Source organism: Lipotes vexillifer, unplaced genomic scaffold (assembly GCF_000442215.2).
Source record: "Lipotes vexillifer unplaced genomic scaffold, Lipotes_vexillifer_v1.1 scaffold150, whole genome shotgun sequence".
In the NCBI taxonomy this organism is placed as follows: Eukaryota; Metazoa; Chordata; class Mammalia; order Artiodactyla; family Lipotidae; genus Lipotes; species Lipotes vexillifer.
The window spans coordinates 5840907-5868861 of record NW_006792921.1 but is presented as its reverse complement, the minus strand read 5'-3'; the positions used below and the strand labels follow the sequence as shown (position 1 = coordinate 5868861).

General features: G+C 46.0%; 1 protein-coding gene across 1 annotated transcript in view; it reads left to right on the top strand.

The window, feature by feature from the left end:
- Positions 1-130: 130 nt before the first annotated feature.
- The window catches only part of NOD1 (nucleotide binding oligomerization domain containing 1), a 48420-nt gene continuing 20595 nt past the window's right edge, over positions 131-27955 (top strand). The window contains exons 1-10 of the mRNA XM_007466099.1: positions 131-263; positions 1266-1363; positions 3275-3580; positions 4681-4855; positions 7199-9023; positions 13236-13319; positions 14604-14687; positions 15795-15878; positions 26485-26568; positions 27477-27560. Coding sequence (XP_007466161.1) covers positions 3380-3580; positions 4681-4855; positions 7199-9023; positions 13236-13319; positions 14604-14687; positions 15795-15878; positions 26485-26568; positions 27477-27560 — 2621 coding nt within the window. The 5' untranslated portion in view covers positions 131-263; positions 1266-1363; positions 3275-3379. The remainder of the gene's footprint in view (positions 264-1265; positions 1364-3274; positions 3581-4680; positions 4856-7198; positions 9024-13235; positions 13320-14603; positions 14688-15794; positions 15879-26484; positions 26569-27476; positions 27561-27955) is intronic.

The window sequence follows — 27955 nt, the reverse complement described above, 5'->3', positions numbered from 1 at the left end:
TGCTGAATTGAGCAAACTCTGCAAATCTGATTAAATCTCAAACCAGAGCTCTGGATGTTACAAAACAACAGCCTCCTTGCCAACTGGCTGACATGTAATTCATTGCTTTGGTTAGGTGGCCATAAATAAGGGGAATTTCCTTAAGTTTCTGCGTTTGATGGTAAGAGGTAGTGATGTCTGTGGGTGATACTACGGGGAAGGGCTGGGAAGACACGTCACTGGTTTTGTGGGAATCACAGGCTTGGAAGAGGCAGAAGCCAGGAGTGAAATGGGACCCGCAGTGAGGATGGATGAGGGTTGGGAGTGGAGGAGTGAAGGCCATTGTGTAACACCCATTCCAAGCCTTGGTAAGAATGGAGCCATAGGATGAAAAAACCCTGAATCACCAAGCGGGAAGGCAGTTCCCTTTCCAGCTCTCTCAGATTTACCATGATCTCAAAGAGAAAGTCTCAATCTTGTGCTACTATGTCTTTAATACCTCTCAAATGCTTCTAAGAGAAAACAGACCTCAGACCAAGAACCTTTCAACACTGTTGAGCTGGAGTACAATAGCATGGTTTTATTTCTAGCGAATTTATTTTTGTATTACTTTCTATTTATTGCAAGTGATTTTTTTGTTTACAACGGTAATATAAATTTTCCTTTAAGATTAGTCTGAGTTGTAAAGTCAATTTAAAGCAAAAAGTTAAGCAAACAACTTTGCTTATGGGACTCAATTATGGCCAAAAAAAGTGACTATGGTGCCTGAATGACTGAGATTTGGAAAACACTGTCCCAAAGGAAGAAGGTAAAGAGAGTACTCGGAGATCCTGCAGTTGTGGATTTAAAAATTATTCTTTCTCCAATTTCATTCATTCATTCATTTATTTGCTCACCATTCAGCACAAGTGTTTTTTTTTAATATAAATTTATTTATTTATTTATTTTTGGCTGCGTTGGGTCTTCGTTGCGGTGCGTGGGCTTTCTCTAGTTGCGGCGAGCGGGGGCTACTCTTCGTTGCGGTGCGTGGGCTTCTCATCGTGTTGGCTTGTCTTGTTGCGGAGCAAGGGCTCTAGGCACGCGGGCTTCGGTAGTTGTGGCTCGCAGGCTCAGTAGTTGTGGCACACAGGCTTAGTTGCTCCACGGCATGTGGGATCTTCCCGGACCAGGGCTCAAACCCATCTCCCCTGCATTGGCAGGCGGATTCTTAACCACTGTGCCACCAGGGAAGCCCCAAGAGTGTTTTCAAAGAAACCTTTCTCTCATTTTTCTTTTTGACTTTTCAGATTCCAGAAAGAAATTGGAAATTGAAGATTTAAGGAGAGAATGTTGTTTTTAAATATTCTCACTTTCTTCAAAGAACACATGACAAAAACTTAAAAAGGTATTATTAACCAGTAATTTAAATATACATTTAACATTATCAACTGGTATCCCTTAAGGGAACTAATTTTCTAAAGCTATGGATCCTTAAGTGGGTCATAGAATTGACGACAATAGAAAAAGATGAATTAGAGTCAAATCAGTCAGCATACTTTTAGTGCAATAGTAGCTAATCACTCATTTTCATCCCTTTAAATTCCATTTAGTAAGAATCTCTTGCCTTTGTGTTGTTTATTTTTTAAAATTTATTTATTTTTGGCTGCGTTGGGTCTTCGTTGCTGCACGCAGGCTTTTCTCTAGTTATGGCAAGCGGGGGCTACTCTTTGTTGTGGTGCGCGGGCTTCTCGTTACGGTGGTTTCTCCTGTTGTGGAGTACGGGCTCTAGGCGTTCGGGCTTCGGTAGTTGTGGCACACGGGCTCAGTAGTTGTGGCACGTGGGCCCTGAAGCACGTAGGCTTTAGTAGTTGTGGTGCATGGGCTCAGTATTTGTGGCTCGCAGGCTCTAGAGCGCGGGCTCAGTAGTTGTGGTGCATGGGCTTAGTTGCTCCGCGGCATGTGGGATCTTCCCGGACCAGGGCTCGAACCCATGTCCCCTGCGTTGGCAGGCGGATTCTTAACCACCGCGCCACCAGGGAATTCCCTTTCTGTTGTTTAGAATGTTAGAATGTACTGTCTTTTGCTCAATCAGTCAGGTTATGGAAGGAAGGTTACTGTGTGGGGTCCCACTGAGGATCTGTATAAGGCTTGCATTTGGCAACTTGACAGGTAAAAGAAGAAAAAATGCAAGTGTGTCAAAAATCAGGAGACTAGTATGTGACTTTGTGGAAAAAATGTGAGAACCACTAGACCTGAATGTTAACATATGAAACATACACTCATGAAACATACATGTTTAGAGGTCTATGAATTTTTTTTTTTGAGTTCTACAAAAAACATTTAAAACTCTCTCTCCAGAGTGTGTGCATTTTAGATAAAGGACTAAGTGGCCAGTTCAAGGCCTTTCTACTTCCAAGTGTGTGATCCATTTATATCCACAGGATGACTGGAGAATTAAGTGGCTGAGAGATCTTACTCTAAAAGAAAGAAATCAGTGCAATTCTGGGGTAGTGCAGATGAACTCAAGGTATTTTTTTAATACCCAAATAAAAGAGCTTGGGCCCTTGTCCCTACCGAGGCAGGAGGTTCAGCACATGCATGAGGTTTTCAAGGATTTCCAGGGAGATGTTGTCTCCTGGTCATCCATTCCTTGGAATTGTCACCTCTCCCTCTCACCTTCCTTCTGTCCTGCTTCACTCCATAATGGCTGTTGCTGCTCCTTCATTCCCTAAGGTGCTTGTATGTAGCCAACATGGCTGGAGATAAGGAGAGCTGGGGCAGGGGTGTGGGGAGAGCTACAGCACAACCCAGTACAGGCAGTAATGACTGACACATCACTGTTGCCAGGTTCCTGGGCTCTGGCTACCACAGGAGACTTCATGCCGGCTCGCTGTCTCCTCAGGCTGTTTTGTGCTCAGACCCTCTCTCCCACCAACCTCATAGCTCCTCTGCTCCCAGTTCTGGGTGCTGTCCCCTCATAGGGCACGTGGAAACTTCCAATTCCAGTTACCTAATTTGGAAAATATACCTTTGCACCCCTATCCCAGTCTAGGACTGAGGCACACTAAAAAAAAAATAATAATAATTAAGAAGTTTTGTTAAACAATAGTGTTGTCTACCTCTGGTCATCTACCCTAGTGGTGTAACCCACAAGCAGGAGCAATTAAATTATGATTTTTACTTTATTGCGTCTCAGATCAAATATCTTAAGCATGACTCCTTCTTGTTCTAAATAGAGAAATTCCAGGACCGGAGGAAGGGGGAGGGATCTTTCCCATGGCTTTGGTTTTGTTGCTGACTTCCTCTGTCTCTTCAGGGTTTGCACTGAGAGGCTGGCCGTGGATCCTGATTGCCTTTCTGCCAGGAAGGCACATGCAGCCAAAAATGAATTTGGGAAAAGCAGCCACTTGCTCCTGTAACCATGGAAAAGCAGGGCCGCAGTGAGATGGAAATAATCCGGTCAGAGTCGCACTCCTACATCAAATTGTTGAAAGTCAGCCGGGAGCATCTGGTCACTCACGTCCGCAACACTCAGTGTCTTCTGGACAACTTGCTGCAGAATGAGTATTTCTCCACCGAAGACGTGGAGATCGTGTGTGCCTGCCCCACGCAGCCCGACAAGGTGCCGGTGACAGGGATGCCAGCCTTGGTGGCCAGACGGGGCTTCTCCCCATTGACCTGGGTGAAGAGCTTTGGGAGTGCAGTACATTGGGTGGGATTTCCTGTCGGGGCTATATCTACTGCACAGAAATGCTTGAGTTACCAGCTTATTCCACAGTTACGTATTTCACTCCTGTGTTCCTGAAACACAGCAAACTCTTCTGACCTCTCCATTCTCCTTGCTGTGCATATTGGTTCTCAAACAACTTGTTTTCCAGTTCACTTTAAATGAGTGAATTCTTTAAAAAGAATACGAGCGTGAAACACTAGCCGTGCTGCCCAGTCCGTGCCCTTCAACTCGGGAGAGCTGCTCACTGCTGGGAACGGCTCTGAGAACTCCTCTGGTTGAGGAATGGCTGCATCCCAGCCTGGGTCCACGGTAAAGAATCTTCCACACTCCACTGTGGGAAGTCTTCACAGCCCTTAGTTTCACTTTGGCTTTGTGTCATCTTCTGAACAATAGAATGGCAAGACGAAAACCTCCTTCTTGGGGAGAGGAGTGACAGAACTCATTTGTAACATGATCCTGTTGGGCTCAGAAGAGACCAGAAGGGTTTCTGGGAAAAGCACAGTAGAACACTGTTGTGTTTTTTTTCCCCTGAATTTTTAATAAGACAAAAAGCTTTTGTAAGGTACACCTTACACGGGGGTCTGCTGTCCCCTCGCTGTGTGGCCCAGCGCCCATCTCATTATGCCCAACGGGTGACTTTCTCCCCCTCAGCACTCATTCCCAGAGAGCAATAGTGGTAGCTTAAGAGGGAAAAGGAGAAAAGGAGGGAAAGGGAAATTCCAGGGGGGCGCTCGGCTCTAGCTGCGAGTCTGACCTTTCTATTTTTAGGCTCCTGGAAGCCTCTGGTTTCCTAGAGCTGTGCGGTTTGTTTCTTGCTCAGGCGGTCGGTCCATTTTACAGATCCTGGGCATTTGGCTTGTAGCATCTCATACCAGTTGGGTGGACGGTCAAGCTCGAGGCTGTAGTAAGAGCTCAGAGCCCTGCATGGGAGCCTCTCCAGGGGGCAGGCACCCCTAGTGCCGGCTCACACCTTACTGCTTGTGCCGCACTAGGTCCGCAGAATTCTGGACCTGGTGCAGAGCAAGGGCGAGGAGGTGTCCGAGTTCTTCCTCTATGTGCTACAGCGACTCACAGACGCTTACGTGGACCTCAGGCCTTGGCTGTCGGAGATCAGCTTCTCCCCTTCCCAGCTCATTCAGAGCAAAGCTGTTGTCAACACCGATCCAGGTATGAGTCAGTCCCCAGGGAGACCGCAGCCACCAGGCAAGCAAGGCCCCCGGGGCTTGGAAATGCTATCTGTGTGGGTCCAGCAGGGGATATAGGCGGGGCCCACCTTGACTAGCCCTGCCTTCCACGTCAGGCAGCAGGCTCGGCTGCTGTGTTCCTTTTAGAAAGGAGGGCTGGTCCCTGTCACCCTAGTGCAGCCAAGGGAACTGTGATTGAACTGACCACAGATAGCTGGTCTGATTTATGTAGGGAGCCGTGGAAGTGTAGGAATGACCTCTGTTCTGACCCCTTTCTGACTTCCTTTTCTGACCTATCTAGACATTTTAGTGGTTGTACAAATTCAAGTTTGCATTTCTTTCCTCCTTGAAGATCTTTCCAAATTTGATACCAGGCAAAGAATTCTTCTCTCACCCCTGACTGCCAGTCCTTATTTCCAAAGCACCATGGGCCCCTTTTAGTTAAATGATTAGTTCAACAGGTATTTATGATGTACTCAGCATGTGCCAGGGGTACAATAGGGAGCAGACCCAGCTATGGTTCCCGCCCTCAGGGACCTCAGAGGTTAGTGCAGGAGACTGGCGGTAAATAATGACACAAGTGTGTAGTTGCAAATGGTGATAAGGACAACAGCAGTTCAGCGTGCTGAGAGAGCACAACATTGGGACCACAGTATGGTCTGGGGACCAGGGAATCATCTTTCCGTGCCTGTGGTCTCTCCACTTCCAGACAGTTGTTGGCAACATACCAGCACTGAGCTTCCAAACTCTGAGTTTTAAAGAATCCAGTTTGACCTTGGAAACAGAAACAAAGGACAGTGTCCCAGAGTGTCAGGTGTGTATTTAGGGGAAACCAGACCAAGAGACCAGAGTGTCAGGGACAAGCTCTTGCTTCTGCAGTTACCAGCCGGCCACTGCTAGCTTCTTACTGCCCCTGCCCACCTCACTTTGTTACCTTCCCCAAGAAAAAAGGAAAATATTCCTGTGATGAAGAGTTCTTGGCAGAAGACTTCTCCACTGGCTCCTTTACGCAGCTACTGTAACAGCTTTGAAAGTATAATTCACTCTACAAGAAGCCAGATGCAAAAGACTACATATTGTATGAATCCATTTATATGAATGTCCAGAAAAGGCAAATTTATAGAAACGGAAAGCAGATCAGCAGTTTCCTAGGGCCAGGGGTGGGGCAGAGATTGTCTGCAAATGCACTTATGATGCACTTATGATGGAGAGTGTACCCCTGGATTTTAGTGATGTTTGCGTTAACTCTGTAAATTTACTAAAAATCATTGACAACAATACCTGTTGTAAAATAGGTGAATTTATAGTCTGTAAATTTTGCCTTACTAAAAACTGTAAAAAATAGAACTCACTTCACAAATTTTAAGCTGACAACCAAGTGGGACTAGGTTGACGGGAAAGGGTTATAGATGAATCTGGAAATGTGCAAGTGTGTCCAATTTTTGTTAACTGAATTATCATTAAGACCCAAAAGCTATTTAAAGGAATTTTGGAACCCCCTTTTTTTGTCTGGAGTAGTAAGCTCATTTTGTAGCTCGTTTCTGCTGAGAGCATGGCACTTACGTCAGCATGTTACCCCATGTCAGCATATTAATCCATGTACTTCCCTGTAGGCAAGCCCAGGGCTCCCCCTGCGGCACGTGCTGAGCATCAGTGATCCCCAGGCCTCAGCTTTGGAACCAGGGCCGCTGTGCCCTGTGTAGTGTAAGAAGGCCGGTTTTCACTTTAGTTTGCTTACTCAGTTATGGTGAGGCACAGCCCCTTTGTAGTCCATATCAACGTCAACTGTTTTATCTTATCACAAGAAGTTTCGGCATTAGGTTTTATGAGACTATTTGTTGTTCTAAGAGCAGTGTCATAAGCACAAGAAAGGTTAGGGCAATTTCTTCCTCAACGATACAAGTTTCAGTGGGGACTGGCTTGCGCTGTTTGAGCAGGACCCTGGGGTTGGGCTGGGGCAGCAGGGCCACGTGGCCTGGCCGTCACATTTGAGGGGGCTTCAGTTTTTAGCTGGAGTTCAGTGACAACTTGCGCAGAGGAGTAGGGAGCCTGTCTCTGACACTGATCCCAGTTGAATTCTGTCCCCGCTGGCTGGCCAAATCTGAGGTCAGACAGAGGGGTGGAGGCCCAAGGGCCTGCAGATTCTGGAGCACTGGCTCTTTGTATTTGAGGAGTGCTCGCACTTAGCCTGAGCGTCCAGGCTGCGGGTTTGTTTTCCTGTGTGCTTGCTCCTCCGCCTGAGACCTCCCTATTCGGTGCCCTTTCCACCTGTGGGTCTCTCTCCCCACCTACTTCCACCTCTCACCTGGCGCCACTCTCCCTGCAGTGAGCAGATACAGCCAGAAGCTGCGACAGCAACTGGGCCGCGACGCCAAGTTCATCCTGTGCTACGCCCAGAAGGAGGAGCTGCTGCTGGAGGAGATGTACACGGACACCATCGTGGAGCTGGTCAACTTCGGCAACGAGAGCCTGGGCAGCCTGGGCAGCCTGGCCTGCCTCCTGGACCCCTCCACAGGCGTCCTCAACGAGCAGGGCGAGACCATCTTCATCTTCGGCGACGCGGGCGTGGGCAAGTCCATGCTGCTGCAGCGGCTGCAGAGCCTCTGGGCCGCGGGCCAGCTGGACGCTGAGCTCAGGTTCTTCTTCCACTTCCGCTGCCGCACCTTCAGCTGCTTCAAGGAGAGCGCCTCGCTGTGCCTGCGGGACCTGCTCTTCAAGCACTACTGCTACCCGGAGCAGGACCCCGAGGAGGTGTTCGCCTTCCTGCTGCGCTTCCCGCACATGGCCCTCTTCACCTTCGACGGCCTGGACGAGCTTCACTCGGACTTCGACCTGAGCGGCGAGCCCGACACCTCCTCCCCCTGGGAGCCCGCCCACCCCCTGGTCCTGCTGGCCAGCCTGCTCAGCGGGAAGCTGCTCAAGGGGGCGCGCAAGCTGCTCACGGCCCGCACGGGCGTCGAGATCCCGCGGCATCTGCTCTGGAAGAAGGTGCTCCTGCGCGGCTTCTCCCCCAGCCACCTGCGCGCCTACGCTGCGAGGATGTTCCCCGAGCGCGCCGTGCGCCAGCGCCTGCTGGAACAGCTGGAAGCCAACGCCAACCTCTTCAGCCTGTGCGCCGTGCCCCTCTTCTGCTGGATCATCTTCCGGTGCTTCCAGCACTTCTACGACTCCTTCGACGGCTTCCTGCAGCTGCCCAACCGCACGGTGACGCTGACCGACGTTTTCCTGCTGGTCACCGAGGTCCACCTGAACAGGACGCAGCCCACCAGCCTGGTGCAGCGGAACACGCGGAGCCAGACGGAGACCTTCCGCGCCGGCCGGGGCACCCTGCGCTCGCTGGGCCAGGTGGCTCACCGGGGCATGGAGAAGAGCTTCTTTGTCTTCAGCCAGGAGGACGTGCAGGCGTCCGAGGTGCAGGAGGGGGACTTGCAGCTGGGTTTCCTGCGGGCTGTGCCGGAGCTGGGCCTCGGAGGGGACCAGCAGTCCTATGAGTTTTTCCACCTCACCCTCCAGGCCTTCTTTGCTGCCTTTTTTCTGGTGGTGGACGACAAGGTGGGCACTCGGGAGCTGCTTTGCTTCTTCCATGAGTGGGCTCCTCACGGGGACGCAGCAGCTGCGTCCTGCTATCCCCGCTTCCTACCCATCCGGTGCCTGGGGGGCCGCGGCCTGGCCGGGGAAGACCCCTTTAAGAACAAGGATCACTTTCATTTCACCAACCTCTTCCTGTGCGGGCTGCTGTCCAAAGACAAACAGAAACTCCTGCGGCACCTGGTGCCTGCCGCCACCCTGCGGAGAAAGCGCAGGGCCCTGTGGGCTTACCTGTTCGCCAGCCTGCGCTCCCACCTGAAGCACCTGCCCCGAGTTCGGTCTGGGAACTTCAGCCAGGTGCAGGCCATGCCCACCTTCATCTGGATGCTGCGCTGCATCTATGAGACGCAGAGCGAGAAGGTGGGGCAGCTGGCGGCCAGGGGCATCTGCGCCAACTACCTCAAGCTGACCTTCTGCAACGCCTGCTCGGCCGACTGCAGCGCCCTCTCCTTCGTCCTGTACCACTTTCCCAAGCGGCTCGCACTCGACCTGGACAACAACAATCTCAACGACTATGGTGTGCGGGAACTGCAGCCCTGCTTCAGCCGCCTCACCGTCATCAGGTGAGACCTCCAGGTTCCGGGAGCAGCCGGCGGGGCCAGGGCTCAGGGGACACCAGGACTGGCACTGTGGAGCGGGATCTCCTGGATTATCCTGGAACTCACGGCCGGGGGTCTGGGAACATCCAGAGCTTCTCTGTCTCAGGGTGGCAGAGGGTAACGAGAGAAGCTTCGAAGTCAGGTGGACCTGGATGGGCCCCAGCTGGGTGTCCTTGAGCAAAAGTTGCTTAACCTCTTTGAGCTTCAGTGTCCTCATCTGGAAAAGAGATGCTCATATCCTAACAATTACAGTAATAACAATCAGCATTTATTGAGAATGGGTGAAGTGCGTTAAAAATATTCCCTGGTTTAAACCTTTTAACAACACTATCAGGTAGGTACTGTTATCATCTCCATTTTGGCAAACGAGGAAGCAGAGGCACAGAGAAGTTAAGGGGCTCAAGGTCACACAGGTGGGCCATGGTGGAGTCAGAATCGTAAAGAACCTTTTGAGATTCATGTGAGGCTCAGAGATAGCCCGTGAAATGTTTCTGGCACGTGAAAGCTTTATGATGGCAGAAAAAGCAGACTTTGTGCTTTATTAGCGTTAGTTAACTTCCACGAAAAAAGTGGGCAGCCCTGAGCTGCCAGGGGATCTCAGTAAAGAATGCTGACTCTTGATTCGTTTCCTGTTTGATGGTTTAGAGGAAAGAAAAACCAGTCTCCTTTCTTCTATTAGCATTTTCTGTATTAAATACACCTTGTAAATCTCTACGGGGGTTTCAGTTCTCCACTACTTGGCTCATGCATTTCTGAAGAGCAGATGGGATTTGGAACTGATTCCAGGTACCTGTTACACAAGCGCCAGAGCATACATTGTGGGGGAATGGGTGGGATGTAGGGAACCCAGACCTGCCCCGGCCTGGGCATTGGAAAGCCTGGAATTTATTCTCTGAGCTCTCAGCCAGTGACTCTGTTTGTAGCCTCAGGCAACCCTCACACTCAGTGCCTCCCTGTGACCATTTCATATGATGGAAGCTCTGCACCAGTATGGTGGTCCCCAGGTTTGCCTCCAAACCAGCACAAGAGAAGGCAGGAAGAAATGGAAACACTGTGAGCTCCCTGAGGGCATCAGTGAGGATTAGTTTTGGCTGTTAGAGAAAACTCACAATACTGGTGGCTTAGATAAGTTACAGACTTATTTGTCTCTCATGCAAAAATCTAAAGGAGGGCAGTTCCGGGCTGCTGTGAGGTCTCAATGACCATCAAGAGCCCAGGCTCTCTCCTGCTTACTGCTCTGGTGTCCTCAGTACCTGACTACTGTGTCTTGGCCCAAAATGCCTGCTCACGCTCCAGCCATTCAGTTGACATTCTAGTCACCAGGAAGAAGGGCGGGCAAAGGACACACCCCATTCTTTTTTTTTTTTTTTTTTTCTTTTTGTGGTACGCAGGCCTCTCACCGCTGTTGCCTCTCCCGTTGCGGAGCACAGGCTCCGGACGCGCAGGCTTAGCGGCCATGGCTCACGGGCCCAGCCGCTCTGCGGCATGTGGGATCTTCCGGGACCGGGACACGAGCCCATGTCCCCTGCATCGGCAGGCGGACTCTCAACCACTGCACCACCAGGGAAGCCCCCATTCTTTTTTTTTAAATTAATTATATTGTGGTACAGTTGATTTACAGTGTTGTGTTAATTTCTGCTGTGCAGCAAAGTGATTCAGTTATACATACATATATATTCTTTTTCATATTCTTTTCCATTATGGTTTATCACAGGACATTGAATATAGTTCCCTGTGCTATACAGTAGGACCTTGTTGTATATCCTTTCTGTATATAATAGTTTGCATCTGCTAATCCCAAACTCCCAGTCCATCTCTACCTTCCCCACCCTTGGCAGCCACACGTCTATTCTCTATGTCTGTGAGTCTGTTTCTGTTTCGTAGATAAGTTCATTTCTGTCATATTTTAGATTCCACATATAAGTGATGTTATATGGTATTTGAGTTTTTCTTTCTTACTTCACTTAGTATGATAATCTCTAGGTCCATCCACATTGCTGCAAATGGCATTATTTCATTCTTTTCTATGGCTGAAAAGAAAAGCCATAGAAATTGTATATATGTACCACATTTTTTTTTTATATTGGAGTATAGTTAACAATGTTAGTTTCAGGTGTACAGCAAAGTGATTCAGTTATACATATACATGTGTCTGTTTTTTTCAAATTATTTTCCCATTTAGGTTATTACAGCATATTGAGCAGAGTTCCTTGTGCTATACAATAGGTCCTTGTTGGTTATCTGTTTTAGATATGGTAGTGTGTATATGTCAATCCCAAACTCCCAATTCCTCCCTCCCCCGCACCTTTCCCCTTTGGTAACTGTAAGTTCGTTTTCAAAGTCTGTGAGTCTGTTTCTCTTTTGTAAATAAGTTCATTTGTATGTTTTTTTTTAGATTCTGCATGGAAGTGATATCATATGATATTTGTCTTTCTCTTTCTGACTTACTTCACTTAGTACGATAATCTCTGGGTTCATCCATGTTGCTGCAAGTGGCATTATTTCATTTTTTTATGGCTGAGTAGTATTCTATTGTATATATGTACCACATCTTCTTTATCTGTTCATCTGTTGATGGACATTTATGTTGTTTCCATGTCTTGACTATTGTGACTAGTGCTGCTGTGAACACAAGGGCACGTGTATCTTTTTGAGCTGAAGTTTAGGACACACCCCATTCTTTTAAGAAGACTCTTCTCAGCTATTGCTAATGAGACTTTTGCTTAGATCTCACTGGGCAGAACCTAAGCACATGTGCCCAGCTGAAAAATGAGGGGTTCTCTTTCTAAGTAAGCACAGATATTGGGAGTGACTAGTTGGCTCCGCCACCCTGGGATAGTCATGCAGTGTATGTACACACTGTGCCCCAGCACCAAGGTGGGTACCATGAGTGGAGGGGTTCAGAGTGTCTGACGTAATCATTTTGATTGGCCTAAAAATCAAGCTTTTACCTCTTCAGACTTTTACTTATCATAGAGGACAGTGTGTAGTAAGTGGCCCAGTTTGGCCCACGGCTTGTGTTTATAGATAAAGTTTTATTGGAATACAGTCACACTCATTTATTTATATATTGGCTGCTTCACTCTGCAGAGCTGAGTGGTTGCAATAGAGACCAGATGGCCTGCAGAGCTTAAAAATTTGTTATCTAACCCTTTACAGAAAAAAATTGCTGAGCTCTGGTCTGTTCCTTCACCCACCCCTGACCCTCGCTCATCCCTCACGCTCCTCCATCTCTGAGCCTTACTCTGTCCCTCAGACTCACCTAAATAAAGGGGTGGAGAATTGAGAAGATCAGGGTAGTTTGCTTATAGAGAGTACTTGGTAGTAAAAAAAAAATTGTTTTGCATTTTAGCCAAATCAAAATATCCTGCTAGTAGAGGGCTTTCCAAGAGCAATCCCAGTACACGCTGGGCCTTGTCCAGGAGATATCCATCATCCTGAGGCCCTCTTTTCCCGCTCCCTCTTGAAGCCTGGCCTGCTGAAGCAGCATGTGCATTAAAGAGGAGTGGGAGAGTGTGGACCTCTCACACTCTCCCTGACCTGCCTCATCCAGCTGTTTCTCCCTTGCCATTGAACTTCCCGCACAGAACCACACCTCAGGAGCTGTCTCCCTCGATTGACCTTTTCAGGTGGCAAGTCAGGTTTCACACATGCATTTCCAGATGGAAAGGCTCCTGGCATTTTGGGTGGGACAGTTCTTGTGGGGACTGTCCTGCCTTTTGCAGGACCCATAACATTTCTGGCTGCACTTTTAAGATGGTGGAGCGTCCACTCCCCCAGCCTTATGACCACTAAATGCAGCTCTACCCATTTCCAAATCCCACGGCCCCCCGCTGTGCAGTGAGAGCCACACTGACACATAGGCCACTGGCAAATGCAGGATATCAGACGTGGCTGTGTCCACACGTGTCCTTCAGGTGTCCCCTGCTGCCCTTGCTTTGAATCAGGGCTGTGCTGTAGCCTTGCCAATGGACTGGTTCTCATGGGTCTCTCAGCCCTGTGAAGACCAGGCTCTGTAGGGGCCGTGTGACTGGCTGCTATGGCCAGTTCTCTCGGGGGGACATCTATAGCTGGGAAGACTCCAGGACCTATAGACTTGTGCATCCTTGTAGAATTAATGCTCTTTCACAGTGAGCAGCCCCTCTGATTTTGAACTTTCTTTGCTGTTTTTTTCAGACTCAGTGTGAACCAGATCACCGACAGTGGGGTGAAGGTGCTATGTGAAGAGCTGACCAAATACAAAATTCTGACATTTTTAGGGTATGTATTTCTCAAGAACACTGCGACAGCTACATAGTAAGAATACAGAGCAGCAGGAAGTTGCCATTCCTATGGATCACTGGATGGTTGAGACTGATGGCCCCAGGGTACCAGAAAGAGCACTGGACTGGGAGCCAGGAGTCCTGGGTCCTGCTTTTGGCTCGGCTAGCAGCCCACTCTCTGAGCAAGCCAGGAAATCTCACTGAGTCTCAGCCTTCTCATCCCCCTTGTATAACTGAGATCCTAATATAGTCAGATAGTTTTACAGGTGGTGACTGATCGCTCTAATGACAGAATTCCTGGGGATATGTTTTATTGACGTGAGAATACTGTTTATGTGGTAGATTTCACTATGGCGGGTCCATGATCTGTCATCCAGAACCCTTGGGGCAAGACACGAATCAGAAATTAGTGCCCATGCTACCTAGCAGTGACATGACCAGTGGGATCTAGGTCAATACCCCATTTTCAGATACTTTAACATTTCTGCAGCAAAAGGTATAAACATTCAAACCAGTTGGGATAAAGACCATGAACAGCTCCACATCGGTTGCCAAAATAGTTACAAAGAAGTTTGGGTTTTCAGAGCCTTTGGTTTGGGGTTTTGGAGTTTGACAGGAGAGACTGTGGGCCACAGCCCTGCCAGCCCCACGGCTGCTGTTGACTCTCTGAGCTGGAGCCAGTCCGTCAGCTTCCTTGGGCCTCAGTTTTCTCAGCTGTCACATGAGAACACTGAAGCCCTGAATCCCAGGTTGCCTTTTGGCTCTGGAGTTCTGCATGACTGTGGAACACTGGAAACCTGTCTCCTTACCACTTTCAACTCCTTTCTGCCTTATTGTTGAATTGGTGTCAAGTGGTAAAGTGACGAAAAGGTAGACACTGAGTTGGTTCTAATGCTTAGAAACTTTTACCCCTTAAGATGCCAATCGTGATCTTAATCTGAAAATACCCCTCAACTGCCATTTATCGAGCACTTACATGCAAGGGCTTGGGATGATCTCATACGATCCTCATAACAACCCTGCGAGGCAGCTGTAATTCTTACCCCTGTATTACACATGGAGAAACTGAGGCACAGAGAAGCTCGGTTACCTTGCCCCAGGTCATAAAGCTGGGGAATGTGCAGAGGTGGCCTTGAACCCAGCCTGAGACCCCACAGCCCCAAACTCAGCCCTCCACGTGCCCTTCCTTTCTCCTTTTGACCTAGACTTTGTAAATCAGACAGCTGCCACTCACTTTAAAAAATGGGGTCCTAAATTCTCACGGCCATGCTTTCTCTCAAAGCTTATACAACAACCAAATCACCGACGTCGGAGCCAGGTACATCGCCAGAATCCTGGATGAGTGCACAGGCCTCACGCACCTGAAGTAAGTGGGGTGGGCACAGCGAGCGGGGTCTTCAGTAGCTCCTCTTGGTCACCCTTCATTGTTCAAGCAAAGAATAAATGCCAACCCTAGAGCTGCCTTCCGCTTGCCCCAGGGCCAGATCAGGTCAAATCAGGACACCTGTGTGGAGAAGGCGAGCTGTGGGTGAGGCTCGGTGTTTGGAAGCGCCCCCTGCCATGGGTGCGGGGGGAGTGTGGCATTTTGATTTCATTAACTCCTAACAGGAAGAAAGGCCACAACTATCACCCTTTCTGGAGATCGTTTTCCCCTGAGGAAGTCCCACATCGTCTTCGTCCATTTTGGCTTCTGTAACAAAATACCATAAACGAGGTTGCTTATAAACACCAGACATTTATTTCTGACCGTTCTGGAGGCTGGGGAATCTAGGATCAAGGTGCCAGCAGATTAGGTTCCTGGTGAGGGCCCAATGCCTTGTTCTTAGATGGTGCCTTCTCACTGTGTCCTCACGTGGTGGTGGAAAAAGGGGAAAGGGAGCTTTCTTGGACTTCACTCCTAAGTCACTAATCCCATTTGTGAGGGCTGTGATGAGTGACTTTATCACTTCCCCAAAGTTCCACCTCCTAGCACCATCACTTAGGGGTTAGGATTTCTGGTAGGGGTGGGGAGAGGCAAACCTTTAGGCCATAACATTGCAGATGAGAGCCTGATCCCTGGCTGTGTCACAGGAATGTCCTGCCAAAGGTGTCAGAGCACCAGCCTTGGAGGAGCCTGGTGATGCTGCCCTGGTGATGGTAACCTACCCCTTGACCACTTGCAGTTGAAGTGGGAACCTTCTGGTCTGCTGATAGAAATAAGTGATGCTCAAGAGGTCATTTAAAGAACCTCGGGGGGATCTTGGGTCCCTGAGTCTCTGCAGAGATTGTGACCACCTGGAGAGGAATCCCGACGGCTTTCCTCAGGGCTTCAGGCCCCTCCCTGAGAGGACACCCAGGGATGGCTGCTGTGGGTCCCAGGAGGAAGACCACCCCTCCTAGGAGGGGCCAGAGGGGCTCTGTGCCAAGGACGAGGGTGGCTGATGCTGGAGTCCCCTCACAGCTGTAGCTGACGTGTGCACGACTCTCTTTGCAGACTGGGAAAAAACAAAATAACAAGCGAAGGAGGAAAGTGTCTCGCCCTGGCTGTGAAGAACAGCAAATCCATCTTTGAAGTTGGGTGAGTAGAGACGGATGCACACGGGTGTGCGTATACAGCCTGCTCTGTGTACAGGAGCGCCTGCTGGTCTTTTCGTACATCCATCTAGCCAAAGGACCGCTGGTGCAAGCTGTGGGGCAGAGGCTGCAGAGAGCCTCCATCACAGATGCCCTGGTGGCTGGGCCCCACTGGCTCCTGCATGGGAAATGTTGTGGGAAGTCCCAGGATTAACTGCCACTTCAATCGCATGGACTTTATTTAATTCATGCAAAAAGCAGTATTTATCACCGCCAGCAAATGGAGGGAGCTAGCAAATTAGCCCTATGTGGTAAACGTCCTCAGGCAGGTGTGCTTCATTTTAAGACTATATAGTCTCTGGAGGCTTTTAAAAAATTTTTATTTTATATTGGAGTATAGTTGATTAATAATGTTGTGTTACTTTCAGGTGTAGAGCAAAGTGATTCAGCTATACATGTATCTATTCTTTCTCAAATTCTTTTCCCATTTAGGTTATTACAGCATATTGAGCAGACTTCCTTGTGCTATACAGGAGGTCCTAATTAGTTATCTATTTAAACATAGTAGTGTGTATTTGTCAAACCCACACTCCCAATTTATCCCTCCCCTGCCCCCCACCTTTCTCCTTTGGTAACAGTAAGTTTGTTTTCTAAATCTGTGCGTCTGTTTCTATTTTGTAAATAAGTTCATTTGTATCGTTTTTTTTTTAGATTCCGCATGTGATATCATATGATATTTGTCTTTCTCTGATTTACTTCACTTAGTATGATAATCTTCAGGTCCATCCATGTTGCTGCAAATGGCATTATTTCATCCTTTTTAATGGCTGAGTAATATTCCATTGTATATATGTACCACATCTTTATCCATTCTTCTGTCTTTGGACATTTAGGTTGCTTGCATGTCTTGGCTATTGTAAATAGTGCTGCAGTGAACATTGGGGTGCATGTATCCTTTCGAATTATGGTTTTCTCTGGATATATGCCCAGGAGTGGGGTTGCTGGATCATATGGTAGCTCTGTTTTTAATTTTTTAAGGAACCTGTATACTGTTCTCCATAGCAGCTGTACCAGTTTATATTCCCACCAACAGTGTAGGAGAATTCCCTCTTCTCCACACCTTCTTCATCATTTATTGTTTGTAGACATTTTGATGATGGCCATTCTGACTGGTGTGAAGTGATATCTCATTGCAGTTTTGATTTGCATTTCTCTAATAATTAGTGATGTTGGGCATCTTTTCATGTGCCTCTTGGCCATGATATGATATTGCTTTGGCTGTTGTTTGTCTTCTTTGGAGAAATGTCTGTTTAGGTCTTCTGCCCATTTTTTGATTGAGTTGTCTGTTTTTTTGATATTGAGCTGCATGAGCTGTTTGTAGCTTTTGGAGATTAATCTCTTGTCAGTTGCATCGTTTGTAAATATTTTCTCCCATTCTGTGGGTTATCTTTTTGTTTATAGTTTCCTTTGCTGTGCAAAAGCTTTTGAGTTTAATTAGGTCCCATTTGTTTGTTTTTCCATTACTCTAGGAGATGGGTAGATAAAAAAATATTAATGTGATTTATGTCAAAGAGTGTTCTTCCTATGTTTTCCTCTAAGAGTTTTATAGCACCAGGTCTTACATTTAGGTCTTTAATCCATTTTGAGTTTATTTTTGTGTATGGTGTTTAAAGAATGTTCTAATTTCATTCTTTTACATGTAGCTGTCCAGTTTTCCCAGCACCATTTATTGAAGAGGCTGTCTTTCCCCCATTGTATAGTCATGCCTCCTATGTCGTAGATTAATTGACCATAGGTGCATGGGTTTATTTCTGGGCTTTCTATCCTGGTCCATTGATCTGTGTTTGTTTTTGTGCCAGTACCATACTGTTTTGATGGCTGTAGCTTTGTAGTATAGTCCAAAGTCAGCGAGCCTAATGCCCCAGCTCCGTTTTTCTTAAGATTGCTCTGGCTATTCAGGGTCTTTTGTGTTTCCATACAAATTTTAAGATTTTTTGTTCTAGTTCTGTGAAAAATGCCATTGGTAATTTGATAAGGATTGCACTGAATCTGTAGATTGCCTTGGCTACCCGAGTCGTTTTGACAATATTGATTCTTCCAATCCAAGAACATGGTATATCTTTCCATCTGTTTGTGTCATCTTCAATTTCTTTCATCAGCGTCTTATAGTTTTCAGAGTACAGGTCTTTTGTCTTCTTAGGTAGGTTTATTCCTTGGTATTTTATTCTTTTTGATGTGATGGGAAACGGGATTGTTTCTTGAATTTCTCTTTCTGATCTTTCATTGTTAGTGTACAGAAATGCAACAGATTCCTGTGTATTAATTTTGTAACCTGAAACTTTACCAAATTCATTCATGAGCTCTAGTAGTTTTCTGGTGGCATCCTTAGGATTTTCTATGTATAGTATCATATCATCTGCAAACAGTGACAGTTTAACTTCTTCTTTTCCAATTTGGATTCCTTTTATTTATTTTTTTCTTCTCTGATTGCCATAGCTAGGACTTCCAAAACCATGTTGAATAAAAGTGGTGAGAGTGGACATCCTTGTCTTGTTCCTGATCTTAGAGGAAATGCTTTCAGTTTTTCACCATTGAGAATGATGTTTGCTGTAGTTTTGTCATATATGGCCTTTATTATGTTCAGGTATGTTCCCTCTATGCCCACTTTCTGGAGAGTTTTTATCATAAATTGGTGTTGAATTTTGTCAAAAGCTGTTCCTGCATCTACTGAGATGATCATATGGTTTTTATTCTTCAGTTTGTTGACACGGTGTATCACACTGATTGATTTGCGGATATTGAAAAAGCCTTGCATCCCTGGGATAAATCCCACTTGATCATGGTGTATGATCCTTTTAATGTATTGCTAGTATTTTGTTGAGGATTTTTGCATCTATGTTCATCAGTGATATTGGACTGTAATTTTCTTTTTTGTGTGGTAATTTTGTCTGGTTTTGGTATCAGGGTGATGGTGGCCTCAAAGAAAGAGTTTGGGAGTTTTCCTCCCTCTGCAATTTTTTGGAAGAGTTTGAGAAGGATAAGTGTTAGCTCTTCTCAAAATGTCTGGTAGAATTCTGTGAAGCCACCAGGTCCTGGCCTTTTGTTTGTTGGGAGTTTTAAAAATCACAGTTTCAATTTCAGTGCTTGAGATTGGTCTACTCATATTTTCTATTTCTTCCTGGTTCGGTCTTGGGAGATTGTACCTTTTTCTAAGAATTTGTCCGTTTCTTCCAGGTTGTCCATTTTATTTGCATACAGTTGCTTGTAGTAGTCTCTTATGATCCTTTGTATTTCTGTGGTGTTTGTTGTAACTTCTCCTTTTTCATTTCTAATTTTATTGATTTGAGTCCTTGCCCTTTTCTCTTGATGAGTCTGGCTTAAAGGTTTATCAATTTTTTTTATCTTCTCAAAGAACCAGCTTTTAGTTTCATTGATCTTTGCTACTGTTTTGTTTCTATTTCATTTGCTTCTGCGCTGATCTTTATAATTTCTTTTCTGCTACTAACATAAGGTTTTGTTTGTTCTTCTGTCTCTAGTGCTTTAGGTGTAAGGTTGGGTTGTTTGAGATTTTTCTTGTTTCCTGAGGTAAGATTGTATGGCTATAAACTTCCCTCTTAGAACTGCTTTTGCTGCATTCCATAGGTTTTGGATTGTTGTGCTTTTCATTTGTCTCTTGGTATTTTTTGATTTCCTCTTTGATTTCTTCAGTGATCCACTGGTTGTTTAGCCTCCATGTGTTTGTGTTTTTTACAGTTTTTTTCTTGTAGTTGATTTCTAATGTCATAGCATTGTGGTCAGAAAAGATGCTTGATATGATTTCACTTTTCTTAAATTTACCAAGGCTCGCTTTGTGGCCCAGCATGTGGTCAGTCCTAGAGAATGTTCCATTTGCACTTGAAGAATGTGTATTCTGCTGCTTTGGATGGAATGCTCTATAAATATCAATTAAGTCCAATAGGTCTAATGTGTCATTTAAGGCCTGTGTTTCTTTACTGATTTTCTGTCTGGATGATCTTTCCATTGATGAAAGTGGTGGGGTGTTAAAGTCCTCCACCATTACAGTGTTACTGTTGATTTCTCCCTTTATGGCTGTTAGTATTTGCCTTATAAATTGAGGTGATCCTATGTTGGATGCATATATATTTACAGTTGTTATATCTTCTTGGATTGATCCCGTGATCATTATGTAGTGTCCTTCTTTGTCTTTTTTTTTTTTGCGGTACACGGGCCTCTCACTGCTGTGGCCCCTCCCGTTGCGGAGCACAGGCTCTGGACGTGCAAGCCTAGCGGCCATGGCTCACGGGCCCAGCTGCTCCGCGGCATGTGGGATCTTCCTGGGCCAGGGCACGGACCCGCGTCCACTGCATGCACGAACCTGTGTCCCTTGCATCGGCAGGCAGACTCTCAACCCCTGCATCGGCAGGTGGACTCTCAACCCCTGCGCCACCAGGGAAGCCCCTTTGTCTCTTGTTAATAGTCTTTATTTTAAAGTCTGTTTTGTCTGATATGAGTATTGCTACTCCACTTTTCTTTTGATTTCCATTTGCATAGAATACCTCAGTTTCAGTCTGTGTGTGTCCCTAGGTCTGAAGTGGGCCTGTTGTAGACAGCATATATATGGGTCTTGTTTTTGTATCCATTCAGCCAGTCTGTGTCTTTTGGTTGGAGTATTTAATCCATTTACATTCAAGGTAATTGTCAATATGTATGTTCCTATTGCCATTTTCTTAATCTTTTTTTTTTTTTTTGCGGTATGTGGGCCTCTCACTGTTGTGGCCTCTCCCATTGCAGAGCACAGGCTCCGGACGCGCAGGCCTAGTGGCCATGGCTCACGGGCCTAGCCTCTCTGCAGCATGTGGGATCTTCCTGGACCAGGGCACGGACCCGCATCCACTGCACTGCCAGGGAAGCCCGGGTTTGTTTTCGTAGGTCTTTTTTCTTCCCTTCCTCTTTTGTTCTCTTGTGGTTTGATGGCCATCTTTAGAGTTGTGTTTGGGTTGCTTTTTCTTTTGTGTGTGTATATCTATCGTAGTTTTTGGGTTTGCTGTTCCCATGAGGTTTTTTAATTTTTTAATTTATTTTTTTATACAGCAGGTTCTTTTTTTTCCCCCCACCTCAGCAGACATTTGATTGCCAGTTAACTTTATTTATTTATTGGGAATATACATATCAAGTATATAAAATGGAGTTTAACAAGCAGTTACAAAGGAAATACTTTGTACGACTACCATCCAAATCAGTAACCCCCAAAACTCCAAATATTCACACCCCCTTTACAACTTCATTGTCATCTTTGTCTGTAGGCAGCATCTAGTTGGGTTTTGCCTTTTTATCTAAACTGACAGTCTCTTTTTAATTGGTATGTTTAGATGATTCACATTTAATGTGATTATTGATTGGATTAAAATCTACCACTTTGCCAGCTGTTTTCTATTTGGTCCAAACTTTGTTTCTTCTTTCCTTTTTCTTGCATTAATAGGGATTTTTTTTAAATGATTACATTTTATTTCCACTATCGATTTATTACTTATACCTCTAAAATTTAGGTCTTCTGCCCATTTTTGGATTGCGTCGTTCATTTCTTTAATATTGAACTGCATGAGCTGTTTATATATCTTGGAGATTAATCCTTTGTTGATTTGTTTGCAAATATTTTCTCCCATTATGAGGGTTGTCTTTTCATCTTGTTTATGGTTTCCTTTGCTGTGCAAAAGCTTTGAACCATCATTAGATCCCATTTGTTTATCTTTGTTTTTATTTCCATTACTCTAGGAGGTGGATCAAAACAGATCTTGCTGTGATTTATGTCAAAGAGTGTTCTTCCTATGTTTTCCTCTAAGAGTTTTAGAGTGTCCAGTCTTACATTTAGGTCTCGAATCCACTTTGAGTTTATTTTTGTGTATGGTGTTAGGGAGTGTTCTAATTTCATTCTTTTACATGTAGCTGTCCAGTTTTCCCAGCACCACTTATTGAAGAGACTGTCTTTTCTCCATTGTATATCCTTGCCTCCTTTGTCATAGATTAGTTGACCATAGGTGCGTGGGTTTATCTCTGGGCTTTCTATCTTGTTCCATTGATCTATGTTTCTGTTTTTGTGCCAGTACCATATTGTCTTGATTACTGTAGCTTTGTACTATAGTCTGAAGTCAGGGAGTCTGATTCCTCCAGCTCCGTTTGTTTCCCTCAAGACTGCTTTGGCTATTTGGGGTCTTTTGTGTCTCCATACAAATTTTAAGATGATTTGTTCTAGTTCCGTAAAAAAATGCCATTGGTAATTTAATAGGGATTGCACTGAATCTGTAGATTGCTTTGGGTAGTATAGTCATTTTCACAATATTGATTCTTCCAATCCAAGAACATGGTATATCTCTCTATCTGTTGGTATCATGTTTAATTTCTTTCATCAGTGTCTTATAGTTTTCTGCATACAGGTCTTTTGTTTCCCTAGGTAGGTTTATTCCTAGTATACAGCAGGTTCTTATTAGTCATCAATTTTATACACATCAGTGTATACATGTCAATCCCAATCACCCAATTCATCACACCACGACCACCACCCCCTGCCGCTTTCCCTCCTTGGTGTCCATACGTTTGTTCTCTACATCTGTGTCTCTTTCTGCCTCCCATGAAGTTTTGATATGGCAGTCTATATATGTACAAGGTTGTTTTAAGTTGCTGGCTTCTTTCCCACCTAGAGGAGTTCCTTTCGCATTTGTTGCAAAGCTGGTCCGGTGGTGCTGAATTCTCTTAGCTTTTACTTGTCTGTAAAGCTTTTGATTTCTCGGTCTAACCTGAATGAGATCCTTGCTGGGTAGAGTAATCTTTGTTGTAGGTTCTTTCCTTTCATCACTTTAAATATATCATGCCACTCCCTTCTGGCCTGCAGAGTTTCTGGTGAGAAATCAGCTGATATCCTTATGTGAGTTCCCTTGTATGTTGTCATTTTTCCCTTGTTGCTTTTAGTATTTTTTCTTTAATTTTTGTCAATTTGATTACTATGTGTCTTGGTGTGTTCCTCCTTGGGTTTATCCTGTCTGGGACTCTCTGTGCCTCCTGGACTTAGGTGACTGTTTCTTGTCCCACGTTAGGGAAGTTTTCAGCTATTATCTCTTCACATATTTCCTCAGGTCCTTTCTCTCTCTCTTCTCCTTCTGGGACCCCTATAATGTGAAAGTTGGTGCATTTAATGTTGTCCCAGAGGTCTTTTAAGACTGTCTTCATTTCTTTTCATTCTTTTTTCTTTTTTCTGTTCCATGGCAGTGATTTCCACCATTCTGGCTTCCAGCTCAGTTATCTGTTCTTCTGCCTCACTTATCCTGCATTGATTCCTTCTGCTGTATTTTTTATTTCAGTTATTTTATTGTTTGTCTGTTTGCTTGTTCTTTAGTTCTTCAAGGTCTTTGTTAAACATTTCTTGTATCTTCTCAACCTGTGCCTCCATTCTTTTTCTGAGATCTTGGATCATCTTTCTTATCATTACTCTGAATTCTTTCCTGGGTGGATTGCCTATCTCCACTTCACTTAGTTGTTCTTCTGAGGTTTTATCTTGTTCCTTCATCTGGGAAATATTCCTCTGCTGTCTCATTTTGTCTAACTTTCTGTGATTGCGGTTTCCGTTCCACAGTCTGCAGGGTTGTAGTTCTTGTTGCTTATGCTGTCTGCCCCCTGGTGGATGAGGCTGGTCTAAGAGGCTTGTGCAGGCTTCCTGGTGGGAGGGACTGGTTCCTGCCCACTGGTGGGTGGAGCTGGGTCTTGTTCCTCTGATGCACAGGGCTGTGTCGGGGGGGGGGGGGTTCAGCTGGCAGTTGTGTGGTCAGGAAGACTTTAAGCAGCCTATCTGCTGATGGGTGGGGCTGTGTTCCCACTTGGTTGGCCTGAGGTGACCCAGCACTGGAGCCTACATGCTATTGGGTGGGGCCAGGTGTTGGTGAAAATATGGCAGCCTCCAGGAGGGCTCACACCAATGAGTACTCCCGAGAACTACCGCCACCAGTGTCTTTGTCCCCACAGTGAGCTACAGCCGCCCCCTGCCTTTGCAGGAGACCCTCCAACACCAGCATATAGGTCTGGCCTAGGCTCTGAGGAGAGGTCACTGCTTTTTTCCCTGGGTCCTGGTGTGCACAAGACCTTGTGTGTGCCCTCCAAGAGTGGAGTTTCTGTTTCCCCCAGTCCTGTGGAATTCCTGTGATCAAATCCTGCTGGCCTTCAAAGGCAGATTCTCTAGGTCTCTTCCTCCTCCCATTGCCAGACCCCCAGGCTGGGGAGCCTGATGTGAAGCTCAGAACTTTCACTCCTGTGGGAGAACTTCTGTGATAGTTTTCCAGTTTGGGGGTTGTCCACTTGGTGGGTATGGGATTTGATTTTATCACGATTGCGCCCCTCAAACTGTCTCGTTGTGGGTTCTTCTTTGTCTTTGGATGTAGGACATCTTGTTTGGTAGGTTCCAGCATTTTTTCATCAATGGTTGTTCATCATTTAGTTGTAATTTTGGTGTTTTCATAAGAAGAGGTGAGCTCACATCCTTCTACTCTGCCACCTTGTCTCTGGAGGCTTTTTTAATTCATTTTTTTTATTGAAAATACACATAACATAAAAGTTACCATCTTAACCTTTTAAGTGTACAGTTCAGTGGCATTAATAAGTACATTCATATAGTTGTGCAGCCACATTCGTATAGTTGTGCAACCATCACCATTATCCATCTCCAGAACTCTCTTTATCTTGAAAAACAGAAACTCATTCTCCCCTCCCCTCAGCCCTGGCCACCACCTTTCTATAGTATCCTCTGTTCCTGTGAATTTGACTACTATAGGGAGTCACATAGTATTTGTCTTCTTTTGTGACTGGCTTATTTTACTTAGCATGATGTCCTCAAGGTTTATCCATGTTGCAGCATGTGTCAGACTTTCCTTCCTTTTTAAGGCAATGTAATAGACCATTCTATATATATACCACAGTTGTTTATGCATTCATCTGTCAGTGGACACTTGGATTGTTTCCACCTTTTAGCTCTTGTGAATAATGCTGCTCTGTACATGGGTGTACATATATCTCTTTGAGACCCTGCTTTAAATCCTTTTGGGTATATAACCAGAAGTGGAATTGCTGGATCACATGGTAATTCTATTTTTAATTTTTTGAGGAACCACCATATTGTTTTCTACAGCAGCTATACCGTTTTACATTCCTACTAACAGTGCACAGGGGTTCCAATTTCTCCACATCCTTACCAACAACTTGTTATTTTCTGGTGTTTTGATAGTAACCATCCATATGGGTGTGAGGTGATATTTCATTATGGTTTTGATTCAGGAGACTATAGCTTATCACAGAGTTATAATTTTTTTCTCTGATTCTAAAAAAAAACATAGATAATTTTTTTTGTAAACTGTGGAAAATATGAACAGTACAGTGGAGATTATCTTCTCAGAAATAATTATTATCAACACGAGGTCAGGTAAGCTTTCTTGCTCTCATGCAGTGTATGTTCTCTCTATACTATTTTTTTTAATATGGTAGATGTCAAACTATCTGTACAGAATTTTATTCTACCTTTTTTCACTTAATCTCATGTCATGAGTAGTTTTCCACTTTATTCAAAGTTTGATACCATGCAGTTTTATCTAGTACACACACTTTTTATGCAAAATGCTGAAAACTCTCATTCTGGGGTTTTAGAAGCCATACTGGCAGGGACGTCAACAGGCCGCTTGCCTGGTGAGAGCATGTAGCTGAGGCAGCCCCAGTTCTGTGGTGGGCCTGGCAGACTTGCTTTCTGTAGACAGTGACCCTCAGCCTCTTAGGAATAGCTGACTTCTTATAGGCTCAGCACTGTTTGGAGTGCTTTGCATATATTAACTCACTTAATCCTCACAACAACTCTACGAGGAAATGCTCTTCTTATACCTGCTTTACAGACGAGACTAAGACCTCAGAGACTACGCATTACCCAAGCACGCCCAGGTGGTGGGGGGGAGGGCCAGGATGGGAGCCCAACGTCTTACCATGCAGACCCTCGATTTAGCCAGATCCTCTAAGGCTTTCTACTGTGGGGGAGAGAATACGGCTTGTCATGGCACCTCCCCACCAAAACTGCAACAATCTGAACAGCATGGTTTGGTCACCTCCTCTTTACATACCAGGGAAATTGCTGATAAGTTTTCTCAGTGTGCTTTCTGATCTTTGCTTCACGCAAGACCGACTATGTCTTCAAGAATGTCCGGCACCCCTGCGCAGGGTCAAATGGATATTGGGAGTCTGGCACCGCCACAGGCCTTCCTTTCAAGCTGCCGCGAACCTGTATATCCTGCAGGTGACATTTCGGGGATAGTTGTGAGCTTAGGCTCTGACTGACAGCTCTCCAAAAGCTCAGGGGTGAGACTTGGTTTCTAATTGTGCAGCTGTCTGATTTGACTTCTGTTCACAAGCCTTCTACTGCTTTTTTTCCTCCTGAGCAGCTCACTAAGGGGCTGGTGGAGGGATTCATCTCCAGGCCACAGCTCCAGGGATGGAGCAGAAACATCTGCCTGTTGAGTATACACACCATGGCCATGAGCAGAAAATAAGGGATGAGCATGAGGTAACTTTCACTGTCTTCCCTCTGCCCTCAGGATGTGGGGCAATCAAATCGGTGATGAAGGAGCAAGGGCCTTCGCTGAGGCTCTGAGGAACCACCCAAGCTTGACTAACTTGAGGTAACTGCTGTCTTCAGGGCCAACCTGGTCACTCTGTGTTCCTCTTGTTTTACCAGAGGAGGAGCCAGGGGAAAGAGGGTGGCTGGCATTCCTAACAGGGAAGGTATTTGTGTGTGTGGTTTTTCTATTTCTTTTTAAAAACGTTTTTATCGACATAGAAGAGGCATACAGTTAAGTAGAAGAGGCATACGGTTAAGTATATCACGCTTAAGTTTTCAGCTCCGTGATGTGACATGCGCACATACCAGTCAGATCAAGACTAGACATTGCCGCCCCTCTGCAGTCTTCCCGTGCCCCTTGGGGGTTGGGGAGGAATTCTTCAGTCCAGACAAAACTGAAAGAGAGACTGGGCCGCAAATTCCTGCCCCCTCCTCATTTCTCAGGATGGTGCTGGGACAAGATGGGACCCTTCACCTCTGTAAACAGACTTGGTCCTCCCTGGCCCTCCTTTAGGCCTCTGGCCCAATCTCTGAGACTCAGGGGTCTCCTGGTTGCCCGTGTCCTTCCTGTCACTGACAAAGGGTTTAATACGGTGGGGGCAGTAGCAGAGTTCCTTCCTTACAAGAACAGAGGCAACTTCTCCAGGCCTCACCGACAGGCGCCTGTAAGGTGTCAGCCTCCGAAGCAGAGCTCGCCAGGCGTCCTCAGCCCGTGTGACCAGGTCTTGCCATGTTCCGTTTCCTGTCTGGCCTCTCCTCGAGCAGTCTGGTGATTGGCCTCGTCCTGGGCTCTGGAGCGGCAAAGGCTGAGTGGCTGCTGGTGAGGCTGGCACTTCTGCTTCCTGCTTCAAGTCAGCCCAGGCAGGAACCACCTCCAGGTGGAGTCTTGCCAGCTGTTTTAGTTGCTGAAACCAAAGCCAAATGTAGACGTGTTTTTAATAACCTACCCCAAATGTTTTTCCTTCCTAGTCTTGCATTCAATGGCATTTCTACAGAAGGAGGAAAGAGCCTCGCGTGGGCCCTGCAGCAGAATGCGTCTCTGAGAATATTCTGGTAATGACCAGAGTCATTTTGAACGGTTGGGTCTCAGGGATTTTTCCAAAGACTGTGCACAGCCTGGAATCTTAACTGAAAGACTGCCTCTCCGTTGTAAAAGCTCTAGGCCTTTCCTCAAAGGAAGGTTTATAATTTCATTTCCTCCTAGAGAAGAAAATAGCCATTCCCAGAAGCACAAACAAGTACAGAATGGGTGGAATGGGTCCCAGGAACATGAGTTTGAGACCTTAGCCTTCTTTGCCCACCCTAGGCCTCAGGAAAACCAGAAGGCTAGCTATTCTGTCAGGATATCCTCGGAACACCCTCAGATATGCCTTGAGGAGTCCAACTTTCATGCACTTGTCTCAGAACTTTCTCCCTTCCTCCTCTTAAACTGCCCCCCCCCCCCCCCC